General features: G+C 41.1%; 1 protein-coding gene across 2 annotated transcripts in view; it reads left to right on the forward strand.

Moving 5' to 3' along the window:
* The window catches only part of WDR70 (WD repeat domain 70), a 596,086-nt gene that overhangs the window by 327,958 nt on the left and 241,305 nt on the right, over positions 1–26,823 (forward strand). For both annotated transcript variants that reach the window (XM_030193048.1, XM_030193049.1), the window contains exon 10: positions 22,388–22,562. In XM_030193048.1, coding sequence (XP_030048908.1) covers positions 22,388–22,562 — 175 coding nt within the window. The remainder of the gene's footprint in view (positions 1–22,387; positions 22,563–26,823) is intronic.

Here is a 26,823-nt window from a genome sequence, read left to right on the forward strand (position 1 = left end):
TATTAAAATACATCACTCTATTTCATGATTATTGAAACCTTTGACTGCATTCTTGATAATTTATGATCTTCTCTTTCTCTAAAAAGTACAGAGTAATCACTTGGCACAGGCATTTTGATTATCAATATAATTCTACCACTGTGGTTGTCATTGATTGGAATAGGAATGTCCCAGGTGATCACAACCTTTTCGATCCTCATAATTCTCTTAGGAATATGATACCGGTGCATTTCTGGTACAGTGATGCTAGTGTTCACATAGTTTCCAATGGATGAGACACCCTACCTTTTTTCTTTTTGACTTTCTGTATACAGATTTTCTCCCATTACAAATTTCAGTCAGCATAGAAATACAGAAACAGAGAAAATTATGGCAGATAAAGATCATACGACCTATCAAGTCTGCCTTTCCAAGCCATCTACTGTCCCTTCCTCTCCGAATAACAAGATTGTTCATGCTTTCTTGAATTTAATAGTCTTTGTCTCCACTACTTCCCCTGGGAGGCTGTTCCACCCATTTCTATAAAGAAGTATTTCCTTAGATTACTTCTGTCTGCTTTCACCTTCATCCCATGCCTCCTCTTTACAGTTTTCTTTTAATTTAAAGTGATTTGCCTCCTGTTCATTTATATCACAGAAATATTTAAATACCTCTATCATATCTCCCCTCTCCCATCTTTCTTCCAAAGGATGGGTGTGGGTAGAAATTGTATTTCTCTGTTTTTCACCCTCCTCTCACCTACCCACACCCATCCTGTTAGAATATCAATGAAATGCTTTGATGTCCCCATGCATACCTCCTACCCACCCCCACCCTCCCACCCTGCCAGACTATCAAAGTAATGCTTGGATGTCTCACTTATATATACTATCTGCTACCACATTTGCTTATTTCCGATCTGACGAAGAAGGGCAACCTTCGAAAGCTGATCAAGAAATGTATTAAGTTATGTCCAATAAAAAGGTATCATCTTATTTTCTTTTCCATGTTTTATTTTGTTTGATTTCTATTGATATTCCAAAGTATACATATTGAAATCTTTAACTCTGTCCCCATACGTTTTGACTAAGACCGTTGACCATTTTATTAGCCGCCCTCTAGATCAACTCCACCCTGTTAATATCTTTTTGAAGGTACGGTCTCCAAATTGTATGCAGTACTCTAAATGGGGTCTCACCAGAAATTTTACAGAGGCCTATCACCTCCTTTTTCCTGTTGGCCATTCTTCTCCCTATGTACCCAAGTGTTGTCCTGGCTTTTGCCGTTGCCTTTTTTTAACCTGTTTGTCCTTCTTGTAAGCATTTCAGTTCTGCTTGTGATCGTTGTTCACCCACAGAATTAGCCGCCAGGTTTGGTTTAAATGTTGTCTTGGTGGTTCTGCAGATGTAAAAGAATGTTTATATATGTAAATCAGCATGTTTGTATATATAGCACATGCAACTTAAACATATATGTAGCAGCATGCAGAAATTTAAAGGAGGCATGTTCTGGGTGGTCTTTCAAAGTATATACATTGGAAAATTCCCCTTTTGTATTTCTAACTGCTTTCAATAATGCATTGCACTTGTCAAACTTATTGTTTGGACCAGGGCTGTAGAGTCAGTACATCAAATCTTCAACACCTCTATTTTTCTGCTGTCTGACTCTGACTCCTATTGATATTAGTTTTCAGATTTTTTACCAGTATGTTAGATCCAGGACAAAGGTATATCTCTATCTCTCTTTGTTTTGGATTTAAAGTACTGGTAAATATTAGGGTTGCATTTCTGAAGTAGGCTGTAAAAACTGTAAGTTTCTTTATAGCTATTCTGAATGCTGTTTTAGATTTTTTAATTTGTTGGTTTCTATTTTGTATTTCTTATTTTTTCATTACTTTTTATTCTTTAATTTATTTGGGGCAGCATGTTGATTAAAATGTGTAATTGTGATTCATCGCATGATTAAAGGTGTGTTATTTATTTATTCATATTTCTACTGCAGCTCCTTGTGACTCTGGGCAATGGAGGGTTAAGTGACTTGTCCAGAGTCAGAAGGAGCTGCAGTCGGGGGGCGGGGGGGGGGGGGGCAATAATCATGATTAAAATTTTAATTGAAATGCAGCCCTAGTAAACTTAACTTTAGGACCAGGACAAAGATAATATATAGGTATATGTATAAAGTGATAAATTTACAATATATTATAATGTAAGTTTTTATTTTGAAGCTGGAGTCTGAGTTGGAGTCAGTACATTTTTTCTGACTCCACTCAGAATTACTTCTGACTGTGACTCCACGACTTCGATTCTGGCTCTGACTCCAACTCCAAAGCCCCGGTTTGGACCTAGGTTCTGGAGGAAAGCTTGAGTGGAGGATTGGGCCTACCTGTCGTGCATTCAAGACTACCTCCAACTGCAGAAGCTTGATTTTTTAGAGAATGTTTGTGACCTAGACAACTTACACAAAGCTTTCCTCCATGTTTGCAGAACTAATTCAGGGTACATTGCATCAGACCTCAATGCCTTCGGTTCAATTAATAGCACCGTTCTATAGGCTCTTAATAATAATACTCTTGCGTATAAAATCTGCTGTCCTTATGTCACAGTTCCACAGCAGCTTAAATGAAGCACTCTGCGTTGATTAATGCTGCTGTTTTTATAGCATAGTTCTACATCAGAATATTGTGGGCACTTTTCCAGATTAACCCTTCTGTTTTATATCACGTTTATACAGCAGCATGAACACAGCATTTGTACGTTCCCAAGATAGAACAATAGACCACAGCTGGCAAAATGTTATCAAAGGCCTTTAAGCCTGAATGCTTTCAAACAGTTTAAAAAAGCCACAATTTAGTAAACATTAAAGTAGAGGATCAGAACAATTGGATATCTTAAATATTTTTACTTGCTTTTCTTGTTAGATGTCACTGTACTAAACTGCCATTTTTTTTGTACAGATAGTGGCTGATGTACACAAAAACATATAAAATGACTAAAAATGTGCAAACATTAGTGTTTTGAATATACACCAGAGTCCAAAGCAGTCTTTATATTTCAAGCTCAAAACTAGGAAGTAAACAGACCTCAGTAGTTCAAGTCGGACCTGAAAGATAAACTTTGTTATTGCTTCTTTTTTTTTTTTAAAGAGATTTTATTGAACGTTTTGTTAGAAAAGAGGGATACATAAAAGGGATAGGGAAAATAGATATTAAAAAATGTTATTATTTTATTTGTACATTTTCTAGTAAGTTATGCAAAGTGATAACCATTAACACATTATAATAAATTTTTCAAACTTAAACGTTTATAATTATTTTAAGATTAAGTAAATGTCTTGAAAATAGAAAATGTATAAAATGTATATGGAGAATAATAAATGATAAGGTAATTGGAACAAGAAAAGACAGGAGAAAGGGGGAAAAAGGAGTAGGGAGAGTAATAGTAGCTGAACACCTAAAATGAAGATATGAGTACAATGACCTTTATGCAATAACTAGTAAAACAGGCCCGTTTCTGACACAAATGAAATGGGTGCAAGCAAGGTTGTCCTCTGAGTGTGTATGTTTGAGAGAGAGAGTGGTTGTGAGACTGACTATGTGAGAGAGAGAGAGAGTGAATGTGTGAGTGTGTGTGTGTGACAGAGAGAGAGAGTGAGATTGGGTGCGAGTGTGTCTGTGAGAGAGTGTGTGTGTGAGAATGAGAGTGTGTGCCATGGGACCCCCTCCCTCTGAGTTCCAGGGTCGCCCCTCCCTTCCTCCCTCCGAGTTCCAGGGTCGCGTCCCTCCCTCCCTCCGAGTTCCAGGGTTGCCCCACCCCTCCCCGCTCCCTCCCCCTGAGTTTCAGGATCCCTCTCCCTCCCTCCCAGTTATAGGGTCATCGTCCCTCCCTTCCTCCCTCCCTCCCAATTCCAGCCGCACTTGCTCCAAGTTTTAAAAATCATCTTCACAGGAAAGCAACGTTTAAAGACGTGCAGCCTTGGTCCTTCTCTCAGTGTTAGCTCTGGTCCCGCCCTCATTGCGGAAAAAGGAAATGAGGGCGGGACCAGAGCTAACAGGGAGAGAAGGGCCGAGCCTGCACGCCTGGTGGCTACCTGGGTGGGCGTGGCGTTGCGGCGAGGGTGGCAGGGGTGGGGCCTCGTGCGGTTGGTGAGTGCTTCGGCTGATGTTCCCGGAAGTACATGACGTTCAGTAGCCTTACAGCAGAGCAGCACACGAATGCCTCAGCCAGACAGCCATGCAGTCAGCTTCAGAACGTTGGAGATGCGTTTTATTAGATAGGATGTGTTAGTACAACAAGGGTTTAAATGGCTTGTTAGAGTACGTGATTTGTTAGAATGCATGACACTATACAACCAAATTAGGGTATTTGAAGGTTATTACTTGCTTCTGCATATAGACAAGTAGACAAAAATGAACATTATATAGAAGAGTTGGGTTGACCATTTGTCAAATAGTGTTCAATTGGTAGCCATATTTTTTTAGCTTGATGTATTAATTTTAATTTAATAGCAAGGGAAATTTCAAATTTATGAATCTGTATGACAGAATGCCACCAGAAATGAATGTTGAGGTTGGTATTGTCTTTCCAGTTAGTTGTCACCATTTTTAGCGCTATAACAATTAATGTGTCATAAAGTTTGGAAAGACACGGGTCTATTGGGGTTTCCAAAGCAAGAGAACCAAAAATAATTTTGCTTGTAGAGATGTTTTCAGATAAGGAAAGTATAATGATTTTCTGCCATACTTTGTTCCAAAATTGAAAAGTATGATTGCATTCTATAAGCATGTGTAAAAGTGTGCCTTTTTCAGATTTGCAGGACCAACATAGGGTATTAGTTAATTGACCAGCTGTATACATATTTTGCAGAGTCCATAGTGATCTGTAATGAATGAAAAAAATAGATTGAAGATAGTTTGCCGAAGCAATTGGTTTGCTTATTTTTGTCCAAAAAAGAGACCATTGATGATCTGTTAGTTGAAATTGTAGATTTTTTTTGTTACATTTGTACCCCGCGCTTTCCCACTCATGGCAGGCTCAATGCGGCTTACATATTATATACAGGTACTTATTTGTACTTGGGGCAATGGAGGGTTAAGTGACTTGCCCAAAGTGCCTGAAGTGGGAATCAAACTCAGTTCCCCAGGACCAGAGTCCAGCACCCTAACCACTAGGCCACTCCTCCACTCCAGCGATGTCAAAATAACATAGCAGCAGAGTTTAATCTAGTTGTTTAAATAATCAGCTGTTCGACCCCTTATTATTTAAACAATTAGAATAAACACTCTCGCCATGTTATTTTGATATCACTGGTCGACAAGTAGAGGAGTTAAACTTAAGTGGTGAAGTACCTGTCTTTAAAATTTTTTTTTTTTTGGGGGGGGTTACTATGGGAGATTGTTTTGGGGCATTACTAAAAGGAATGTTTAATTACAATATTATAGGAACTTAATGTTTCTCTGTTTGGATCTTTTTCAGGGGGTTGGTCCTTGAAACAGCGTTAAGCGAAACATATGCAATGTTGGACTGTTTGCCCCAGAGCCGACAAATTTAATAAAACTAAGTTTAAATATTCAAACATTTAAATTGTATATGAAAGAAACATTAAAATAAGTTTTTGTATAAAAAGTATAAAGAGACCGATGATGAATGGAGTGTATGATTCTTGAAGCTGTAACAAAGTTTATCTTTCAGCTCCGAGTTGCAGTACTGAGGTCTGTTTACTTCCTAGTTTTGTGCTTGAAATGTAAAGATTGATTTGGACTCTGGTGTATATTTAAAACATTTTGCCATCGCTAGAGTTGGGATTATCATTGCTATATTGTGGAAGCATTAGGGTTTGGGGCATTTGCTTTTCTTTTTCATGCATAGGACCCGTTTGTGAAAAAAATCTGCAAAATTGCCCAATTGAAAATAGTAAACTTTCACAAAAGATTGTTAGAATTCTGAGTTATTTTGTTTCAGTTTAGCTTATGCATATAAGGAAAGGCTAAAGAGGTTACGGCTCTTCAGCTTGGAAAAGATACAGGATATGATTGAGGTCTATAAAATCCTGAGTGGTGTAGAACAGGTAGAAATGAATCAATTTTTCAGTCTTTCAAAAAGTACAAGAACCAGGGGACACACAATGAAATTACATAGAAATACTTTTAAAACAAATAGGAGGAAATATTTTTTCAGTCAAAGAATAGTTAAACTCTGGAGGGTGTAGTAGCAGTGGTTAGTGTATCTGGGTTTAAAAAAGGTTTGTACAAATTCCTGGAGGAAAAGTCCTTAGTTTGTTATTGAGATGGACATGGGGGAAGCCCACTGCTTGCCTCGGGATTGGTAGCATTGAATGTTTTTACTAATTGGGTTTCTGCCAGGTACTTGTGACCCAGATTGCCCACTGTTAGAAGCAGGATACTGGGCTAGGTGAACCATTGGTCTGACCTAGTATGGCTATTCTTATATGTTCTTAAATTTTCATTGATCACTCAAGACAAGTTGCATTCAGATACAGTAAGTATTATTCTGTTCCAACAGTTTATAAACTAAAGGCTAAATGTACATTACTAACATTATTAGCATGTAAGCCAGATTGCCAGTAACAGTAGCTGCATTAAATAGTGCAAAGTAACTTGCATTAAAATGCATTTTGCTGTGAGAGGGACCTTTAGTCTGTCCCTCTAACAGCATTCCAGAAGAGATGCTGTGAGAGGACTTCCAGAGAGGAGAGAACTTCACTGGTAAGTATTTGCTGAGAAATTGCTTTTAAACTAGAGAAAAGGCAGACTTACGGGGTGCGATTCATCAAGGTGCAGTAAAAATTCGCCTTTTACAACACCTTGATTTCCCGTGGGATTCAGCAAAATGTGGGATCCCGGTACCGCAGTTTGCTGAATCCTACCTTACAGAAATAATGCTGCTTGTGAGCCACCTCGCAAGCAGCATTATTCCAGCAGCCCGAGAGCATCGGGCCTCAAAATAGCATCGTGATGCTCCCGAGTCACTAGCTGAGGGTCCCCCCAGACTTTCACCCTCCCACTCAAGCACCCTCCCCTAATAAAGCATACCACCCTCAGAGTTTAAGCCCCCCACTCCCCTTCCCCTAAATGAAAGGTTGATGGTCCAGTGTGGGGGTCTTCTAGGGATTGTCTGGGGGGGATCTTCAGGCAGGAGCGATGCCCAGTTGGCCTATAATTTGCAAGTTCCTCTTTACTCCCTGATTGATTTTTTAAGTAAAGGAGTTCAACACTATATCACCCAGTGATGTCAGAAAAGATCTTGATCTTAAGGATAGATTTATCCAGGTATGAAGCCATAATATAAAACATGGTGGTGGAGATCCAAGCAAGTACCTTGAATATAAATCCAGCACACAATGGATAGAAGAAAATCTTTTTAGTAAAAATTGAAACCTCTTCCATATGTATCAATCTAAAATTAGACCATATTCTATCAGCTGAAATTTGATTGATTGTATCCAATATCAGTAACAGCTTCCATAGCTGGATTTTCATCATCCTTCAGAATCTACATGATTTTTAATTTTTTATATTTTATTTTGAAAATAATCAGCAAGTGTATTTGTTGTAGGCAATTGAAGTGTAGTACTATCAGATGAAGCAAGTTCTCTGACATTTGTAAGTTTATCTCGTATATCTCACAGGAAACTATAATCAGAATCATACAATTAAATTTACACATATAATTTTATATATTTATTCCCAGAACTTTTCTTTTTACTTTATGTATCATAATCACTGTTCAGTACAAAAGCACAGCAAACAGAATAAACATTGAGGAAATTTAGGTTGTTAGATTCCTAATTAGGTAGTGTTGATTTGTAAGTTTATGCCACTGAACTGTAGATTACCCTCTGAACACAATTTAACTGACCCTTTTGGATTGTAACCTGTTTGTGGCAGGAGCATACTGGGACAATTCTGTAAATAAGTGCTAGCATTTACATACTGAACACATATGTAAATGCTGAAAATCCACTTAAGTGGAGGAGTGGCCTAGTGGTTAGGGTGGTGGACTTTGGTCCTAGGGAACTGAGGAACTGAGTTCGATTCCCACTTCAGGCACAGGCAGCTCCTTGTGACTCTGGGCAAGTCACTTAACCCTCCACTGCCCCATGTAAGCCGCATTGAGCCTGCCATGAGTGGGAAAGCGCGGGGTACAAATGTAACAAAAATAAATAAAATAAGTCAAAGAAAATCCACTTTTTAAAACTGCGTTAGGACACTAAGTTGTATGAAGGAGCAAATAATATGACTTAAATCCCTAACGCAACTTGATCACTTCCCCCTATTGCACTTCTTTGAGTGCTGTTGACAAAGCTGAATAATCCTGTTTTGAATTCTGCTCTCAAAACTAAGATTCTTAAGTATGATCGTAATATGGTTTTTCTCATGGCATATCTGTCCTTCTTAAGGGTTTTTTAAAATTGTCATTTGTTCTTCTGCTGGAAGACACATCATGGATGGTGTTATTTCCTGTCTTGTGTAACTATATATTTTCTGAACTATTGATACCTTTCATTTTCTGTTTATTACTTTTCATATATTGTGTAGTATGACTGCCATCCTATAATGCCTCGATCTTCACTCCCACTCTTTGAGTTCCACCAACAGGTCAGGTTTTCAGGATACCTCTAATGAATAAACATGCAAATCTGTCTCATGGGTATTCATTTGGGGTACCCTAGAAACCTGACCTGTTGGCTGCCCTCAAGATCTGTGATTAAAGAGGCTATAATTGATTTAATTTGGATTCCTACAATTAAACCCAAGCAAAATAGAATTATTCTACTTTCTATTTCCTCATTTCTTCCAGTCTGTTTCTCGGCAAATATTTTTAACTTTCTTTTTATATTCTTTTTCAAGAATAATAAATGCTTTACAGCTTATAGTACAGCATGCATTGATAAAAACCCTACAGACTGGCTACTGCCTCTTTCTAGCTTAATTAAATGTCTCCCTTCCCTCCCACACTCAAACTCTATCCCCTCATAACAAATATTTCAGTAAGACATATTAGCCTTTTTCAAATTTTTTATACTTTGTGTGGCAGAATGCTGTTAGTCACTTTTGTTAATGGAAAAGCTGTTGCTATCCTCATTGTTTCAAACTTAGGGGTTTTCATTTGTTTCCTGTGTACTGTTTCAGACCAAGTGAAAGGAATGTTGTCATTGGTTTTTTATGCTTGTGAGTAGTACCTTTGCTCCAATCTGGTGACAGTTCATCATGCGGCAGTTTATCACTGCGTACCTTCATCACTGAGCCAGGTCATCATCTGACAATCCATTATGTAGCAGTTCATCACTCCATCAAAGCGAAATTTACTGAAATGTACTCTAATATATGCAGCGAAAACTTGTGTACAAAGATCATCTCAAAGTATATGGGTGTGGACAGCAGTCTACTGCAATTTGTTTCTCAATTATTAACAACAAAATAAACTGCAGCAATGCTATAAGCTATGAGATAGTCATTTGCAGATTTTAAGCATTGTTAAATTGCACTGTATTCAGAGGCAGAGACCATATGCATGCACATTAGTTTTGCTTGGATATGCTGTTTTGTTGCACATGGGCAGTGGATGGTCAAATAGGGCCCCTTTTACAAAGCAGCTGTAAGCCCAATGCGGGCTTACTGCTTGCTAAAAAGGAAGTACAGCCGGGCTACTGCAGCAGCCCGGCGGTATTTCCCACCCTAGCACGCCATCATATCCGACACTACAAAAATGTATTTATTTTTGTAGCGTCAGTGTGTACCTGGCAGTAATCGGGTAGTGCTGCGCACTGCCCGATTACCGCCGGGTTAGCGCAGGAACCCTTACCGCCACCTCAATGGGTTGCAGTAATGCCTCCCCCCCCCCTGAAATGGCCGCGCAACCAGTGCTTCACTTGCGCATGGCCATTTCTTTAAAAAACCCCAAAGACCTACCTTTTATCTGCTATGGTAAAAGGGGGCCTTGGTACGTGTTAAAAACACACGCCGACATCAGCGCAGGCCCCCTTTTGCCGCAGCTTGGTAAAAGGGGCCCTTAAAGATTTGAAGATACGCCTATAGACGTGTCTGTGGGTATAATTTTGGCCTGTTTTTTTTGTTTGTTTGTTTTTTTTCTTATTTACATAACATTAAGAAGGATGTTTCTGAGATGATGAAAAATTTGAAAAGCTTTGAAATATTGAGCAGAGAACATATAAACCTAGTTACACGGTTTTGTTTTTTAAAGTTTTATTAACTGTTGAAATATTATTATTGATTATAATTATTGATAATACATTTGGAATGGATTAACAAACAGTACCTTTCTCAAGAATGTCTAAGGTTAATACTACTGTTGTGTATAAGCAGTTTGAATACCTCTGGCACTGGCAGTACAACAGTGGAACTATAAAATGGCAATGTAAATTTAACAAAAGTCAAAGTATCAGGCACAAATAACAAAAGATGGAGATAAAATCATTGGAAATGTGAATCTTGAACATAACCACAGTGGTAATATGGTAATATGGAAGCAATATTGACGTGAAAAGCTGTAGGTGAAATGAAGTCAAAGATGAGTGAAGTCTTTGCAACAGCTGTAGTTGGGACTAAGTACTCAACTGACAGCGTTCTGATGGCCTTGCCCAAACATGCGATGCTGAAGTGGACATTACAATGACACCAAGCTCTAATGTTATCAAATTCAGAAGCATTGCAATTCCCGACTGTGGGTAGGACATTTGAAATTCCACAGCAGTTTAGGGACGACATTTTTTTCTACTCCAGACATGGTGAAGATCAATTCATTATAATAATTTTGCAGTGAATTGCTAGATGGATTTGCACGAGCAAAGCTGTAGTTGGCAGTTGGCACGTTTATGTACATAAGGGAAGGGAAATGGGACTTGATATACCGCCTTTCTGAGGTTTTTGCAATTACATTCAAAGCGGTTTACATATATTCAGGTACTTATTTTGCACCAGGGGCAATGGAGCCCAGAGTCACAAGGAGCTGCAGTGGGAATCAAACTCAGTTCCCCAGGATCAATGTCCACTGCACTAATCACTAGGCTACTCCTCCACACCCATAAGAATATCCATACTGGTTCAGATCAATGGTCCATCTAGCCCAGTATCCTGCTCCTAACAGTGGCTAGTTCAGGTCACAAGTACCTGATAGAATCCCAAATAGTAGCAAGATTCATGCTGATGATCCCAAGGACAAGCAGTGGCTTTCCCTATGTCTATCTCAATAGCAGACTATGGACTTTTTCTCCAGAAATTTGTCCAAACCTTTTTTAAACCCAGCTACACTAACCGCTGATACCACATCCATTGACAGTGAGTTACATAGCTTAATTATTTGTTGACTGAAAAAATATTTCCTCTTCTTAATTTTAAAAGTAATACCATGTAACTTCCTTGAGTGTTCCCTAGTCTTTGTACTTTTTGAAAGAGTAAAAAACTGATTTAGGTTTACCCATTCTATACCACTCAGTATTTTGTAGACCTCTATCATATCCCCCATCAGCAGTCTCTTTTCCAATCTGAAGAGTCCCTAACCTTGTAAGCCTTTCCTCATATGAGAGGAGTTCCATCCTCTTAATCATTTTGGTCACCCTTCTTTGAACATTTTCTAATTCTGCTATATCTTTTTTCAAGATACTGTGACCAGAATTGCACACTATACTCAAGATGTGGTCACACCATGGAGTGATACAGTGACATAATATTCTTTGTCTTATTTTCTATTCCTTTCCTAATAATTCCTAGCATTCCGTTTGCTTTTTTGGCTACCGCCATACACTATGCAGAAGATTTCAGTGTATTATCCATGATGACACCTAGATCTTTTTCTTGAATGCTGACTCTTAGGGTGACACCTAGCTTCAAATAATTATGATTTGGATTACTCTTCCCAATGTGCATCACTTTGCACTTGTCCACATTAAATCTCATTTGGCATTTTGATGCACATTCTTCCAACTCCCTAAGTTCTTCCTTCAATTTTTTTTACAATTTTTTTTACAATCCGTATTGTTTTTAAAAACTTTGAATAGTTTTGTGTCGTCTGCAAATTTAATCAACTCACTGGTTGTTCCCATTTCCAGATCATTAATAAATATATTAAATGGCACCAGTCCCAGTACTGATCTCTGGGGCACTCCACTATTCATCCTCCTCCACTGAGAGCATTATCCATTTAACCCTACTCTCTGGTTTCTATCCATGGACCAATTCCTAATCCACAACAGAACATTGCTTTCTATCCCATGGATTTCTAATTTTCTGAGGAGTCTCTCATGAGGGACTTTGTCAAACGCTGTCTGAAGATCTAGATACACTGTCCATCATCTTTCAGCTGTACACCATATATTTTGAACTTATTCAGGGCATTACCCCTGCAGTCTTATATTACTTAAACGATTAAAACAAATTATGAAGGCAATCTCCTTCTAGTACTTCTGTCTGAACAACCATACACAATAATGAAGGAGATAGGTACAGACTCAACTGGCATTTGATCTGACCACACATTAAATTTATAGAATGAAGAGGTGATGCCTCAAGAAGCCCCCGGCTAAATAACTAAAAAGCTCAAGGGGGCTGGGCTGCTTCATCATCGGCAAACACCCCTGGACAATTAAATGATCCTCTGCAAATAAATTTTTACTTATTGCTTACTTTTTCTTTACTTTAGAATTTTTTAAAAAATACAAATTACTTAGCTTTCATTCAATCTAAGCTCATGAGATGCTGGGTACGACCATGACCAACGGTGGCCAACGTTTCGTCACCTGCCTCAGGGTCATATGGTCTGTGTCAATCTGTAAAGAAAAAATATTGAAAAATAATATTGAGAACATCGAACTGGGTAATACAGCACTAGTCTCATCATAAGCATTTTTTGCAGAAACCTTAGCCTAGAGAATACTCAGCTCCAACGGACCAGCGAAAAGAAAATGGCCCCTCCGATTTAAATACTGAGTTACGTCAGACGCCAGGAATCAACCTGACCAATCAGCTTGTAATCAATCTGTTTCAGCATTTAAACAGAACCCCTGATGTCTTTTTCACATTTGAATAACTCGGCATCCCAAACTAGAAAAAAATGACCCCATTCAATTTTACCGTTCAAACACACTGGAGTCAGTGAATTCAAGCGGTGTATCCATTTCTGTTCACACTGGAACAAGATCCACTTCCTATTACCTCCTATCCTTACTGGAGAGACCTCAATCTGCTGTAAAACAAAGCATTTTAATTCAGCAAAAGAATGTTGTGCTGCATCATAGTGGTGGGCAAAAGGCGTGGCTACCTTCTTCGTGTTCAACACGCTCCGGTGCTCAATCAAGCGGACATACAGCGTGCGTGAAGTCTGTCCCACATAAAGCATCTTGCAGGGACAAACCAGACAGTACACTGCATAGTCTGATTTACAATTGGTGTTCACTTTTCCAATTGGTGAGGAAACCAGGTGTACAAATACCGTTATTTCCAACATAATGTCACACATACAGCAACTTCCACAATGTTTATGTCCTTCGAAAGTGGGGGATATATACCCCTATATGCAGGTAGTAAAGAGGGACATAGTAATTCCTTCAAATTCTTTGATCTGCTGTAGGCAAAACGTATCTTTCGATTTGTGAACACTGGTAAAGTCTGTAATATGCTCCAATAGTCTCTAAGAATCTTAGCTATCCTATGTGCATCACTATTGTAGCGCAAGACACAAGTGATAGGTTCCTCTTCCTCGCAGGGCACTCATTAGAATATAACAGTAGCTCACGATGGTTATATTTAGCCCTGCAGTGCGCTTGTTTAACAATCTTTTTGGGATAACCCCTCTCATTTAATCGCTTGCTTAAAATCCTTGCCTGCTTGCGAAAGTCTTCCATCTCAGAGCAAAGACGATGATATCTCAACATCTGGGAGAATGGGAGACTGTTCTTGAGACACCTAGGATGACAGCTTTCATACTGTAGCAGGCTATTGACATCTGTCTCCTTCCGATATATCGTAGTTCCAAAAGAGGATACACCTTTCTTAACCTGCACATCCAAATAATTGATCTCCTGGACATCGTGATGACCCGTAAATTTAATAGTTGGATGGCATTGGTTTAGAAACTGAATAAACAGTTCCAAAGTCTGTAAATCAGCCTCCCAGACAAAAATATGTCATCTATAAATCTGCCCCACAATTTAATGTGGTACCAGTAGGAGCAGGTGTATACGAACTTCTCCTCAAAAAGTGACATGAATAAGTTAGCTACCGAGGGCGCTAAAGTTGCACCCATGGCAACTCCCGAAATTTGTTGAAAGATCTTATAGTCAAATTGAAAATAATTTTTCTTCATGGCCAGGGTAGCTAATTTCAGTATAAATGAAGTGAGTGCTGCTCCATGTCTCTCCAGCAATGTCACTTTCATTACTTCCAAAGCCTCATCTTGAGGGATGGATGTATATAACGCAACCACATCTAAGGTTACTAGCAAAGCGTCATCCAACGGGGTATCCCACATACTCAAAAGTAGCATAAAATGTGTGGAATCTCTGATGTAAGATCTCCCCAGAGGAACCAGTGGACGTAGGGAAGTATCAATGTACACGGAAAGGGGTTCAAGTAGAGAGCCCTTTCCAGAGACAATCGGGCGTCCAGGTGGATTTTTTGTGCACTTTTGGTAGCGTGTAGAACACTGGTACATTAGGAGTGTTAGTATTGAGAAACTGAAATTCCTTTTGAGTGATTAAATTCGCTGCATAAGCAGCCCCTGTCAGCTGGAAAATGGAAGTCTTCAACATTTCAGTAGGATAGTCATCAAGACGTATATAGTCTCTTGTATTGTTCAATTGCCTATAAATTTCCTCCTCATAAGCAGAACAATCTTGGAGTACCACTGCTCCTCCTTTATCTGCCTTCCGTATCACCAGCTGAGTATTATTTCTCAATTGTCTCAAAGCACTCTGTTCTTCTCTAGTCAAATTATTTTTGTATCTACCACTGGTGTCCTCAACACTTTCAAGATCTTGTAACACCACTTGGCGAAAAATTGAGAGAGCAGGATCCGGTGGAGTCGGAGGGCACCAAGTAGATTTCAGTTTGACTCTTAATATATCTGTAGTCCTAGTCTCAGAATCTATTAACTGTGAAAAATAAGTTCTTAAATGCAATTTGTGGAAAAATTTCTCTAAATCCACTCTGCACTGGAACGAATCGTGCTGCTGTGTGGGGACGAAAGAAAGACCTTTAGACAGCAGGGACATTTCTTTTGTGGAGAGTGAGAAACTGGAGAGATTTATCACAATACATCCTGATTCTTTCGGATCATGGTCAATCAAGTCCCTTGTTGATATTGATCCCCTCTCCGCATTCCTATCCTGCCTCTCCGCGCTCTTCCTCCGCGTCCTCTGCCTCTTCTCCCTCTGGAGTCCCCTAAAAAAGGTTGTTCATCCGAACCTGAGGAACTCCTATCTGAAAGATCACTATCCTCCCCACACAAAGGAGGAGGAACCTCCTGTTTATCTTTCTGTTGTAACCAGGGATATACCCGATTCTTCCCATAGTCTTCTTCGTCTCTTTGTAACTTTTTAATCTTAGATTCTTGAAGAGAACGTCGAAATATATCAATTTTCGCTTTTAAATCTTCACGTTGTTTAGAAAAAATATCTGCTGTACATTGTGTTTTCAACATCTCTAATGTTGTCCCGATCTCTTCTTTTATCACAGCAGCTGTTGATGTAGTCTTATTGATGATCAAGACCATGAGGTCAAGTGAACATTTGTTCAATATCCCTGCCCACTGGGTCAGAAAGTCAGTATCATTATTAAACATCTTGGGTGGTTTCACGATGCGTAGACCCCATGGGATGATTTCTTGTTTGCAATATTCTATCATTGTCGCCCCATGTAACTCCGCTCTTGTAAGTCTTCTATGTGAATCTATGGCAGCTGTCCATGATACCGATAGAGCCAGTGCAGGATCAAGTTCAAGGAGGGAGACATCTCTAAGGGTATCTGTTATATGTTCAGGAGAAATGGTGTGTCCGGTTTTCCAATACTGATCGGCCATCTTAATCCCTTCTTTTAGATGATAATCAAATGATTAAAACAAATTATGAAGGCAATCTCCTTCTAGTACTTCTGTCTGAACAACCATACACAATAATGAAGGAGAATAGGTACAGACTCAACTGGCATTTGATCTGACCACACATTAAATTTATAGAATAAAGAGGTGATGCCTCAGGAAGCCCTGGGCTAAATAACTAAAAAGCTCAAGGGGGCTGGGCTGCTTCATCATCGGCAAACACCCCTGGACAATTAAATGATCCTCTGCAAATAGTTTTTTGTTTTCGTGTGCGGCCCTTTTGGCCGCCCGTATGGGTTTTTTTCCCCTTTTTCTGTGCTTCTTTTGGCGCCATTGTGTCTTTTGATTTCATCGCCATGATTTTTCCGTTGATGTCATCGAAGATCGCCAGCGGCTTCAAGAAGTGCACTCGGTGCAGCCAGGCAATCTCAGCCACTGATCCACATGCTTTGTGTATTCAGTGTCTTGGGGCGAGTCATCGCCCCGACGCTTGTACTTTGTGTCGTGGCCTTAAAAAGCAGACACAAGCATTGAGATTAGCTCAGTGGGAGTGCCTGTTCCAAGCTTTGCCCGGCCCTTCGGCGTCGAGATCGGCAGTGTCGATGTCAGCACCGGAGAGTGCATTGACATCCAGAGCGCAGGTAATGGCTGTCCAGAGACCATCTCACGCTGGCAGCAGTGGGCCATCGAGTGGGTCTCCACCTGCCTTGAGGGCTCCTGCGGTGCAGACCCATTGGGACCGACCCTCTTCGGACCCGACTCCGAGGAGACGTTTGGATTCAACGTCTTCCTCATTGGTACCGGGGGGGAGGGGGGGTACCGAGACCGTGCTTCGAGCGTAGGTACAATCCTCCTTCCCACCAGCCTGCTCAGGCTAAGCCCCAGTGCGCTCATTCACATCAACAGTGTGCGCCTCAAAAGGCCCCTGCAGCTCCCCAGCAAAAGCAAGGGACGGGCTTTTGACTGGCTCCAGGCGACCATAGCCGACATAAAAGTGTCTGTGCCGGACGATCTACCGGTCGGAGGGAGGTTAAAATTTTTTCACCAGCGGTGGCCTCTTGTAACCTCCAATCAGTGGGTTCTCCAAATAGTCCGGCTAGGATACTCCCTCAATTTGATGTTCAAACCTCCAAATTGTCCACCGGGAGCTCAGTCCTTCAGCTTCCAGCACATGCAGGTAGTTGCAGAGGAACTCTCCGCCCTTCTGTGCGCCAATGCGGTCGAGCCCGTTCCACCGGGGCAAGAAGGGCTGGGATTCTATTCCAGGTACTTCCTTGTGCAAAAGAAAACAGGGGGATGCGTCCCATCCTAGACCTAAGGGCCCTGGACAAATATCTGATTCGAGAAAAGTTCAGGATGCTTTCCCTGGGCACCCTTCTTCCCATGATTCAGGAAAATGATTGGCTATGCTCTCTGGACTTGAAAGATGCTTATATGCACATCCCGATACTTCCAGCTCAAAGACAGTATCTTCGATTCCGTCTGGGGACACAGCACTTTCAGTATTGTGTACTGCCCTTTGGGCTCACCTCCGCGCCCCGGGTGTTCATCAAATGCCTGGCGGTAGTGGCGGCATCTCTACACAAGCTGGGAGTGCATGTCTTCCCTTATCTTGACAATTGGCTGGTGAAGAGCACTTCCAAGGCAGGAGCTCAGCAGTCTATGCAGATGGCTATTCAACACCTGGAGCTACTTGGGTTTGTTATAAATTACCCAAAGTCCCATCTCCTTCCAGTTCAACAACTAGAATTCAAAGGAGCTCTGCTGGACTCAAAGACGGCTCAGGCCTACCTCGCCGAAGCAAGGGCTGACAATGTTCTGTTCCTTGTTTCTTTGGTCAGAACGTCTCACCAGATCACAGCTTGGCAGATGTTGAGATTGCTGGGCCATATGGCCTCCACAGTACATGTGACTCCCATGGCCCGCCTTCACATGAGATCAGCTCAATGGACCCTAGCTTCCCAGTGGTATCAAGCTGCGGGGGATCTAGAGGATGTTATCCAGCTGTCCACAGTGTTTCTCAATTTCCTCCATTGGTGGACAATTCGATCCAGTTTGACCGTGGGACGTCCCTTTCAAATTCCTCAGCCGTAAAAGGTGCTGACGATGGACGCGTCTCTTCTGGGGTGGGGAGCTCATGTCGATGGGTTCCACACTCAAGGAGTTTGGTCCCTCCAGGAAACCGGTCTACAGATCAACCTCCTGGAGTTGAGAGCGGTCTGGAACACGCTGAAGGCTTTCAGAGATCGGCTGGCCAATCAAATTATTCAAATTCAGACAGACAATCAGGTTGCCATAAAGTGGTACTCTGAAAACTTATATCCCATTTTCCCTGGAGTCATTGGTCCACTTCCCACTTTCTTTACACTGTTATATTTGCGTGGGAGTTAGTGTTCATCCACTTAGGTGGATTACCTTCTCCTTTCTTTTGATCCCAACAGAAGGGGAATCACAGTCGGGAAACGCACCATCTCCAATTGGCTAGCAGATTGCATTTCCTTCACTTATGCCAAAGCTGGGCTGACTCTTGAGGGTCATGTCACGGCTCATAGTGTTAGAGCCATGACAGTGTCGGTGGCCACTTGAAGTCAGCCATTATAGAAGAGATTTGCAAGGCTGCAACGTGGTCATCAATCCACACATTCACATCTCACTACTGCCTTCAGCAGGATACCCGACGCGACAGTTGGTTTGGGCAGTCAGTGCTGCAGAATCTGTTCGGGGTTTAGAATCCAACTCCACCCCCCTAGGCCCATTTTTATTCTGTTCCAGGCTGTAGTCTCAGTTAGATGTTCTAGTTTGTAGGTCAATCCTTTTTATGTCCTCGCCATTGCGAGGCCCAATTGACCTTTCTTTGTTGTTTTGAGTGAGCCTGGGTGCTAGGGATAACCCCACATGTGAGAACAAGCAGCCTGCTTGTCCTCAGAGAAAGCGAAGATACATACCTGTAGCAGATATTCTCCGAGGACAGCAGGCTGATTGTTCTCATAAACCTGCCCACCTCACCTTTGGAGTTGTTTTTTCATTCTTGCTTTTGGATATAACTGAGGGGTTCTCTTGTGCGATGGGCGGGAAGACAGCCGCACATGCGCAGTGCACGCACCCTACGCGCCAGAAGGTTCTTTCAAAGCTTTGAAGACTTTTTGCTTTGAAAAATTCCATTCTGGGGGCCGCCGTGGACGCCGACTCAGTCGTGAGAACAATCAGCCTGCTGTCCTCGGAGAATACCTGCTACAGGTATGTATCTTCGCTTTATAAAAGCTATGACTGGCGAGGATATTTATTCTTTCAAATAGTACTAAACCAAGGAATGTTTCGTGAAAACAACCAAGTTTATCTCATTGATTGTATTAATGCTCATATTTGAAATATGTAACGTAAATTTTGAGCACATTAGGGACAGTGCAAAACACCTGTAATGGAAATTGTAGACCACATAGTCGCCTCATGGATCACTTGATATATCATGTGTTGAAAATAAAATAATTATACTATTGTTATGGTGTTAATAAAATTATTTTTAAAAATTTGTCGAGCTGTATCTGCTGTGCAGCACCTTGTGTGAATTTCTTCATAAAAGTGGTAATAAATTCCAATCAAAAAAATGAATAGATAAAAACTAGGGCTGCTTTATGATTAAAATTTTTAATTGTAATTAGTCATGAGATTAACAGATAGCCTATAGCAGGCACAGCAGGGCCTAGTTCAGTGTCTTAGGGGGGAAAAAAGAGAAGCAAGCATTATTAACTACTACTACTACTGCTTATCATTTCTGTAGTGCTACTAGACGTATGCAGCGCTGTACACTTGAACATGAAGAGACAGTCCCTGCTCGACAGAGCTTACAATCTAACTAGTTTCTATAATGTACAACCCTTTTTCCATAGTTTTAAACTGAAACTTTTTTAGAGGTAGAAACTTAACAGCCAAAGAAAATTAAAAAGTATAGTAGCAAGGCTCAATTTTTGTTTTAAAAGACAGTTATTTTCTTTTGTTTGGCTGCTGGAGAGGTAGCACTGCTACTGACCTGAATTAAGTGATAAGATGTGAGGAAGTAAAATATTTGCAAAGGTTATTAAGGGCAATAGGATTATTGAGTTATTGTGAAAGGATCTGTTTGAAACAGTCCCCTTAGATTCAAAACTATATAGAGAGGAAAGGTCCCACTTTAAATTTCTCTGGTAAGTGAACATTATTTTGCTCTGTGCTTTGGGAACTTAAAGATTGGGGTTTAAAGGAGGAACTGTAAGTTATTTTTAGGTAGAATTAGAAAAAAAAAAAGCAATCTTTATCAACTAATCGCCATACCTTTTTCCCCCTAGTTTTAAAACTTGAACTTTGTACTGCAATATTAACAGCCTGTAGCAGGCACAGCAGGGCCTAGTTCAGTGGCTTAGGGGGGAAAAAAGAGAGAAGCAAGCATTATTAACTAGTTTCCATAATGTACAACCCTTTCCCCATAGTTTTAAACCGAAACTTTTTCTAGAGGTAGAAACTTAACAGCCAAAGAAAATTAAAAAGAATAGTAGCAAGGCTCAGATTTTGTTCTAAAAGACAGTTATTTTCTGTTCTTTGGCTGATGGAGAGAGAGCACTGCTACAGAGATAGCACTGCTACTGACCTGAATTAGGTGTTAATGAAGGTGTGAGGAAGTAGAATATTTGCAAAGGTTATTAAGGGCAATAGGATCGTTGAGTTAGCTTGAACTTTCTATCACAGCCTACAACATTAACAGATAGCCTCTAGAAGGCAGAACAGGATCATTTTTATTTTTTGTGTCTTCTTTTTTGTCTCCCCAAATATGGTAACCCTAGCTTGGGGAAGGGGGTGATGTTGGATCAAAGATGGGGAGAAAGATGCCGGAGCACTCTAAGTACAGGAATTGGGAGTGTAAAATAGTAGAAGAGATGTTTCGAGGAGACAATACTGGGCCTTCAAGAAAGAGATAATTGCTGTCCTTTAATGAGATCAAGACCTGACACGGGCTGGGTTTCAGCGCACAAACACCTGCCTCGGGGGTCAGAATGTGTCTTCACAATCTAGATAAATAATGAAATTCAAACAGTCTAGGTCAAGTACCATTGACTGCTGATTGTACTTGACCTAGACTGTTTGAATTTCATTATTTATCTAGATTGTGAAGACACATTCTGACCCCTGAGGCAGGCGTTTGTGCGCTGAAACACAGCCCGTGTTGGGTCTTGCTCTCAATAAAGGACGGCAATTCTCTTTCTTGGAGGCCCAGTATTGCTTTTTTCTGTTCTTGTAATTTATTTGTATGCTGTTATACCCTCTCTTTCGTGACTGGAGGAGACAAGAGACATTTTAGCATGATTATTATTATTTTTTTAAATCCAAGTAATAATTAATGCATTCATCGCATAGTTAACTAAAATTAACTTTGCAGCCCTAATCAATAAAAACCAGTAGGAAATTTAAAACTAATTTAAGAAAATATTTTTTCCATCAGTGCACAGTTAAGCTGGAGGAAGTGGCCATGGGTTTAAAAATGATTTGCACAAATTTCTGAAGCACAGTAAGGCAGGGATGGGGATCGTCAGTACCTTGGTCTGAGAGTGATTACCAGGAAAGAGACCTTCCTATTAAGATCTGCTGGATACTAAAGTGACCCATACTGACCACTTATGGAAACAGGATATTGGACTTATATTGTATTATACCTTATAATATATATATTTGTGTATATATATATATATATATATATATATATATATATATATATATATATTTCTAGCTAATTTGTGTGCTTTTGTTTGCTTTTTGGCTCTTTTCTATGAACAGCACATGCGAGGCAAATAACTTTTTTATAGTGTCCTTCAGTACTGCATAGATCTTTTAGGGGTCTTTTTACAAAGGCGTGCTAAGAAATGGCGTTCAGAATAAGTTTTCAGTGCACCTGTAAAAAAGGCCTTTTTTTTTTGCCGAAAATGGATGTGCGGCAAAATCAAAATTGTGTCGCATCCATTGTGGGTCTGAGACCTTACCGCCAGTCATAGACCTAGTGGTAAAGAATTTGGCCAGTAATGACCTACATGCATCAGATGCCACTTGACGTGTGTCCGCTACGCGCACCAGAAAGTAAAAAATATTTTCCAGATGTGTGTAGCGGATACTCGCCAAAATTGAAATTACCACAAGGGCCACATGGTAACCGGGCAGTAACTCCAATTTGGAGTTCGTTGGGCGTGCATAGGCGCCTGCGTGGCTTAGTAATAGGGGCCCTCAATCTGTTAAAGAAACATATCCACACATTAAAAATTGAAGAAATTCTTTAATACATTCTATTACTTGTAAAATAATGTATCTGTTTCTCTTGGTAGGACTGTGAGAACTTGGGATGTTAACAATGAAAAGAAGCATAAAAGTCTCTTTAAACCACGGTCAATGCAAGGTAAACGAGTAATTCCTACCTGCTGTGCATACAGCAAAGATGGTAAACTTATTGCAGCTGGCTGCCAAGATGGAACCATCCAAATCTGGGACAGAAATCTAAATGTAAGTAATTTTTCTAGAAAAATGATCTAATATGGTGAAAACATTTCACATTGCTGACACCAACACATTTCTCAAGATAATAAGCTCAAAATTCAACAATGGGCTTTCACTGAATATTTATTGTAGATAACATCTTGATTTTAAATTACATGCTTGTGGATCATTTTGGGTCCTGTTTACTAAGCTGCGCTAGCGTTTTTAGCATGTGCTAAACGCTAGAGTCGCCCATATGTTCCTATGGGTAACATGGCGTTTAGCGCGTGATAAAAATGCTAACGCGCCTTTAGCGCTGCTTAGTAAACAGGGCCCTTTGTATGCTTACTGCAGTACAGTTATTTTAACTGTGGGTTCTAAGAAAAACATGATTTTAATTGCTTGAGATAACATTTAAAGGCCCACAAAATCTTTTTTTGTAGTGATTGAGTTTTCAAGACTATAAAGATCGCTTTGTTTTAATACCATAATCAAAAAATTGTTCTGTAAGTCTTTTAAGACAAATCAAAATATATGATGTGGAGGTGCATTTTTGATATCATGTCTAAGTCCAACTTTAGACGTTTTGCAAAAAACGTCCAAAATCTGAATAGGAAAGAAGTTCATTTTCAAAAAAGAAAAACATGTATCTGTTTCTAACAAGGTTTTGTGCTTTGGACGTTTTGTTTTTTGGTCAATTAAAAAAAAAAAAGTCCCAAGTGAAAAACATAGAAAATCAAGTCATTGGGTTGTAGGAGGGGCCAGCATTTTTAGTAGTCTGGTCTCCCAGACATCCCATGAGATAAATGGGGCACCTTAGGGGGCACTTTAGTGGACTTCAAAAACATGATCCCAGGTACACATCTCACTGTAGCTCCCTTATCTTGTCTGCTGAGCCCCCCCCCCCTAAAAAAAAACCAGTGCCCACAACTGTACACCACTATGGGGCACCTATATGTGGGTACAATGGGTTTGTAGTGAATTTTGGAGGGCTCACAGTTTCCCCCACAAATGTGACAGGTAGAGGGAGATAGGGACCAGAGTCCCCCACACCATGGTGCACTGCACTGACCACTTCACTACTCCATGGACCTGCATGCTGCTCTAATAGACCTGCCTGAAGCTGTCATAGATGCTGCTAAATCCTATTTGTATTCACATTGGTGAGGGGTGAGAGGGGGTCAGTGACCACTGGGTGGGGGGGTATGGGGGGGGGGGTCACCCCTGATTCCCTCCAGTGGTCGTCTGGTCATTTAGGGCACCCTTTTTTGCCTTATTCATTATAAAAACAGGTCTAGTTCAAAATGTCTTAGTTTTAGTCCTGGACACTTTTTTTTCATTATGGCTGAAAAACGTCCAAGTGTTAGGAACGCTCAGATCCTGCCCTTAACATGCCCCTGACATGCTCCCTTGTGATTTGAACTCACTTCTGATGGACTTAATAGAAAAATGTCTAAAAATTGGTTTTGAAAATACCAATTATGCCACTTTTTGGACATTTTTCTCTTTTGAAAATGATCTCTTAAGTATATTTGATTTGTTTTATAACTTTGATTCAAGGGGAACTCATGGGTCTTGTGGTGGGAAACATGACTTCTTCACAGTAGTGGTAAACCATGAAGAAAACCTGTGGGCTCTTCAGGTCAAAAAATGTCAGTCAGAAGAATAGCATATAAAACTTCACTGTTGTCTCTAGGCTGTACCAGGAGAGCAGTGGGTAGGTGGGTACAAGGATTCCTCAGGCACTGCTCCTGTTCCTGAAGCCACCACATTCTGCTGCCAAGCAGGGGAAGAGGTGACTGCAGGCACCACTGCTGCTTCAGTGAGCCATTTCTCCTTATCCTCTAATGCGCCATCACTGGGGGGGGGGGGGGGGGGGGGGGGCTCCCTCTCTGGCAGAAATAAAGTGTGCTTATCTGTGACTGCCACATCTGCAGGATTGTTTCAGTTTGGTAATTTGAGCTGTGCAGTGCTTCTCAGTCTGGTAAGTAAATCTGTTCTCGTTTTGCTCAGGAGGAAGGGATATGGGGACATGGAGACTTGGTGGCAGAAGTTAACCAACAGTTAATGCTAAAAAATGCAAGGTCATGCATTTGGGCTGCAAAACCCTGAGGGAACAGTACAGTTCAGGGGGTGAAGAACTTTCGTGCATGAAAGAGGAGCGGGACTTGGGTGTGATTGTATATGATGATCTTAAGGTGGGCAAACAGGAAGAAAAGGTTACGGCAAAAGCTAGAAGACTGCTTGGGTTCATAGGGAGAGGAATAGCCAGTAGGAAAAAGAAGGTGTTTTTCATTCTCTTGGCATTACTCTGCCGGTTCATGGCTGTTCACGATTGCGATATGGTTTGATATTAATAATCCAGGTGTTCTTTGTGGCAATTTTTGGCATCTTCAGATTGACCACTGTCTTATTGCAATTTCTGGACACTGTGTACTTTTTTAAGACCACTGACGCAGCTATTTTGCTGAAACACGGACCGTATCAGGTCTGGCCAATAAAATTGATTTGACTCTCCCTGTCTTGAAGGCTCCTTATGCTTTTGTTCTCTGCTACTTTGGAAGAAAGGAAGGAGAAAGGAGATATGGTAGAGATACCTACGCGGCATACATGCACAGGAGGCGAGTCTCTTTCAATTGAAAGGAAGCTCTAGAATGAGGGGACATAAGGTGAAAGGGAATAGATTCAGAAGTAACCTGAGGAAATACTTCTTCATGGAAAGGGTGGTGAATTTGTGGAACGGCTTCCCAGTGGAAGTGGTAGAGACGAAGACAGTATCTTTCCTTAGCTTCAGCAGCAGATGAATCCAGGAACTGGTGGGTTGTATCTGTCTACCAGCAGGTGGAGATAGAGAACACTAAAAAACAGACAGAGACCCTCTGTGTACTGGTCCTTCTCCTTTTAGTATAACTCTATCTCCAGCAGGTGGTGGACGGAGCTTGCCAGCTCCTGGATTGTCTGTTTTGAGGGGGCTCCTGGGGTGCCAGTTGAGCTGGGGTGAGTGGCTGGTGGTGCCCACTTTAAAGGCATACTTGTGTTCAGGTCCCTGCCTTACCCTTGATTCCCCTGCTCCCAGTCGTTTGCTTGTGCTGTGGCTTCTGTGTCTGTCTGATTTTTGGCTCACAGTGAAAAAAAAAAATCAGCACACAGGCAGCTCTGTTGGACCAGGTGCTGGAGGATTGGAACACCATTTTGCAGCTCCTCCGTGGACAGGCTTTGCCACCCTCGTTGGTAGGGTGAGTGCTGTTCCTTTTCTCTGCCAGTCCCCGCGTTCGCCCAAGCCGTTAGCGCTGCCAGTCATGGCAGCTGAGACTGCCAAGCGCTGTTCTCGCTGTGGGAAACAGTGCAGCATAGTGGGACTCTGCAGCACCGGCTGCATGGAGGAATTGGGGGCAGTGGCGGTCTCCGATGGGGTTTCCCACGCTCCGCAGCTTGTGGTGGGCGTCATTTTGGATTCACTGGGGGACGCTTCCAGCGCGGCCCTGGAGGCAGAGGAGCGCATGGTACTAGTGAAGAGGCTAGCAGAGGGCAGCCAGTTGTCACGGGAGTCTCGGGGACCGGTATCGGAGACTATGGCAGCTCAGGGGCAGGGGGACCCGTTTCCCCCCGAGTTTATTTTACTTATGCATCAGGCATTTTTATTAAAAAAGGCCTCTCCGGGTGCTTTGGTGTTCCCCCTGCAGTCTTCGCTCCCGTCAGGTCAGGTGGGGTCAGAATTGGGAGTCAGAGCATTGCCCTCAATTCCTGTGGCCCCGCCGTCGCTGAAGCACAGGAGGCTGGGGTCAGGGTCTGAGTGTTGCTCAACCTTTCTTCTGTTGTGACACACCTGAAAGACAATGTTCATGTATGTGGCACACCGACCACTAAAATTCACATCCAAAGAATGCCTAAATATTTTATTGTTTAATTAGAAGTTAAGAATGAATTTGCCTATTCCATATCAAAAAGCTATATGCAACATATCAATCTCACATTTCTCACTTATTCTTGGACTCCTGCACCATCTCTTTCCTCCAAACTAGGAGTAGCAATCTGATCCAGAAATTTCCAAGTCGTCTTCACAGAGTCTAAATATAGCACTTTGCCTTCTTGTTGTATGTGTAGCTTAATGGGGTAAAGAAATGTAAAAGAAAAAAAACCCTTCCTATTATTAAATTCAAAGCAGATAGGCACCATTTTCTTGTGATTTAGGGCCACTTGTGCCAAATAATCATTGAACAGCAAAATTCTGTGTTTGTTATATTCCAAGGGGTTCTGTCATCAAAATGCTCACATAATACGCTCTTTC

This window comes from Microcaecilia unicolor, chromosome 2 (genome assembly GCF_901765095.1).
Source record: "Microcaecilia unicolor chromosome 2, aMicUni1.1, whole genome shotgun sequence".
NCBI classification, from domain to species: domain Eukaryota; kingdom Metazoa; phylum Chordata; class Amphibia; order Gymnophiona; family Siphonopidae; genus Microcaecilia; species Microcaecilia unicolor.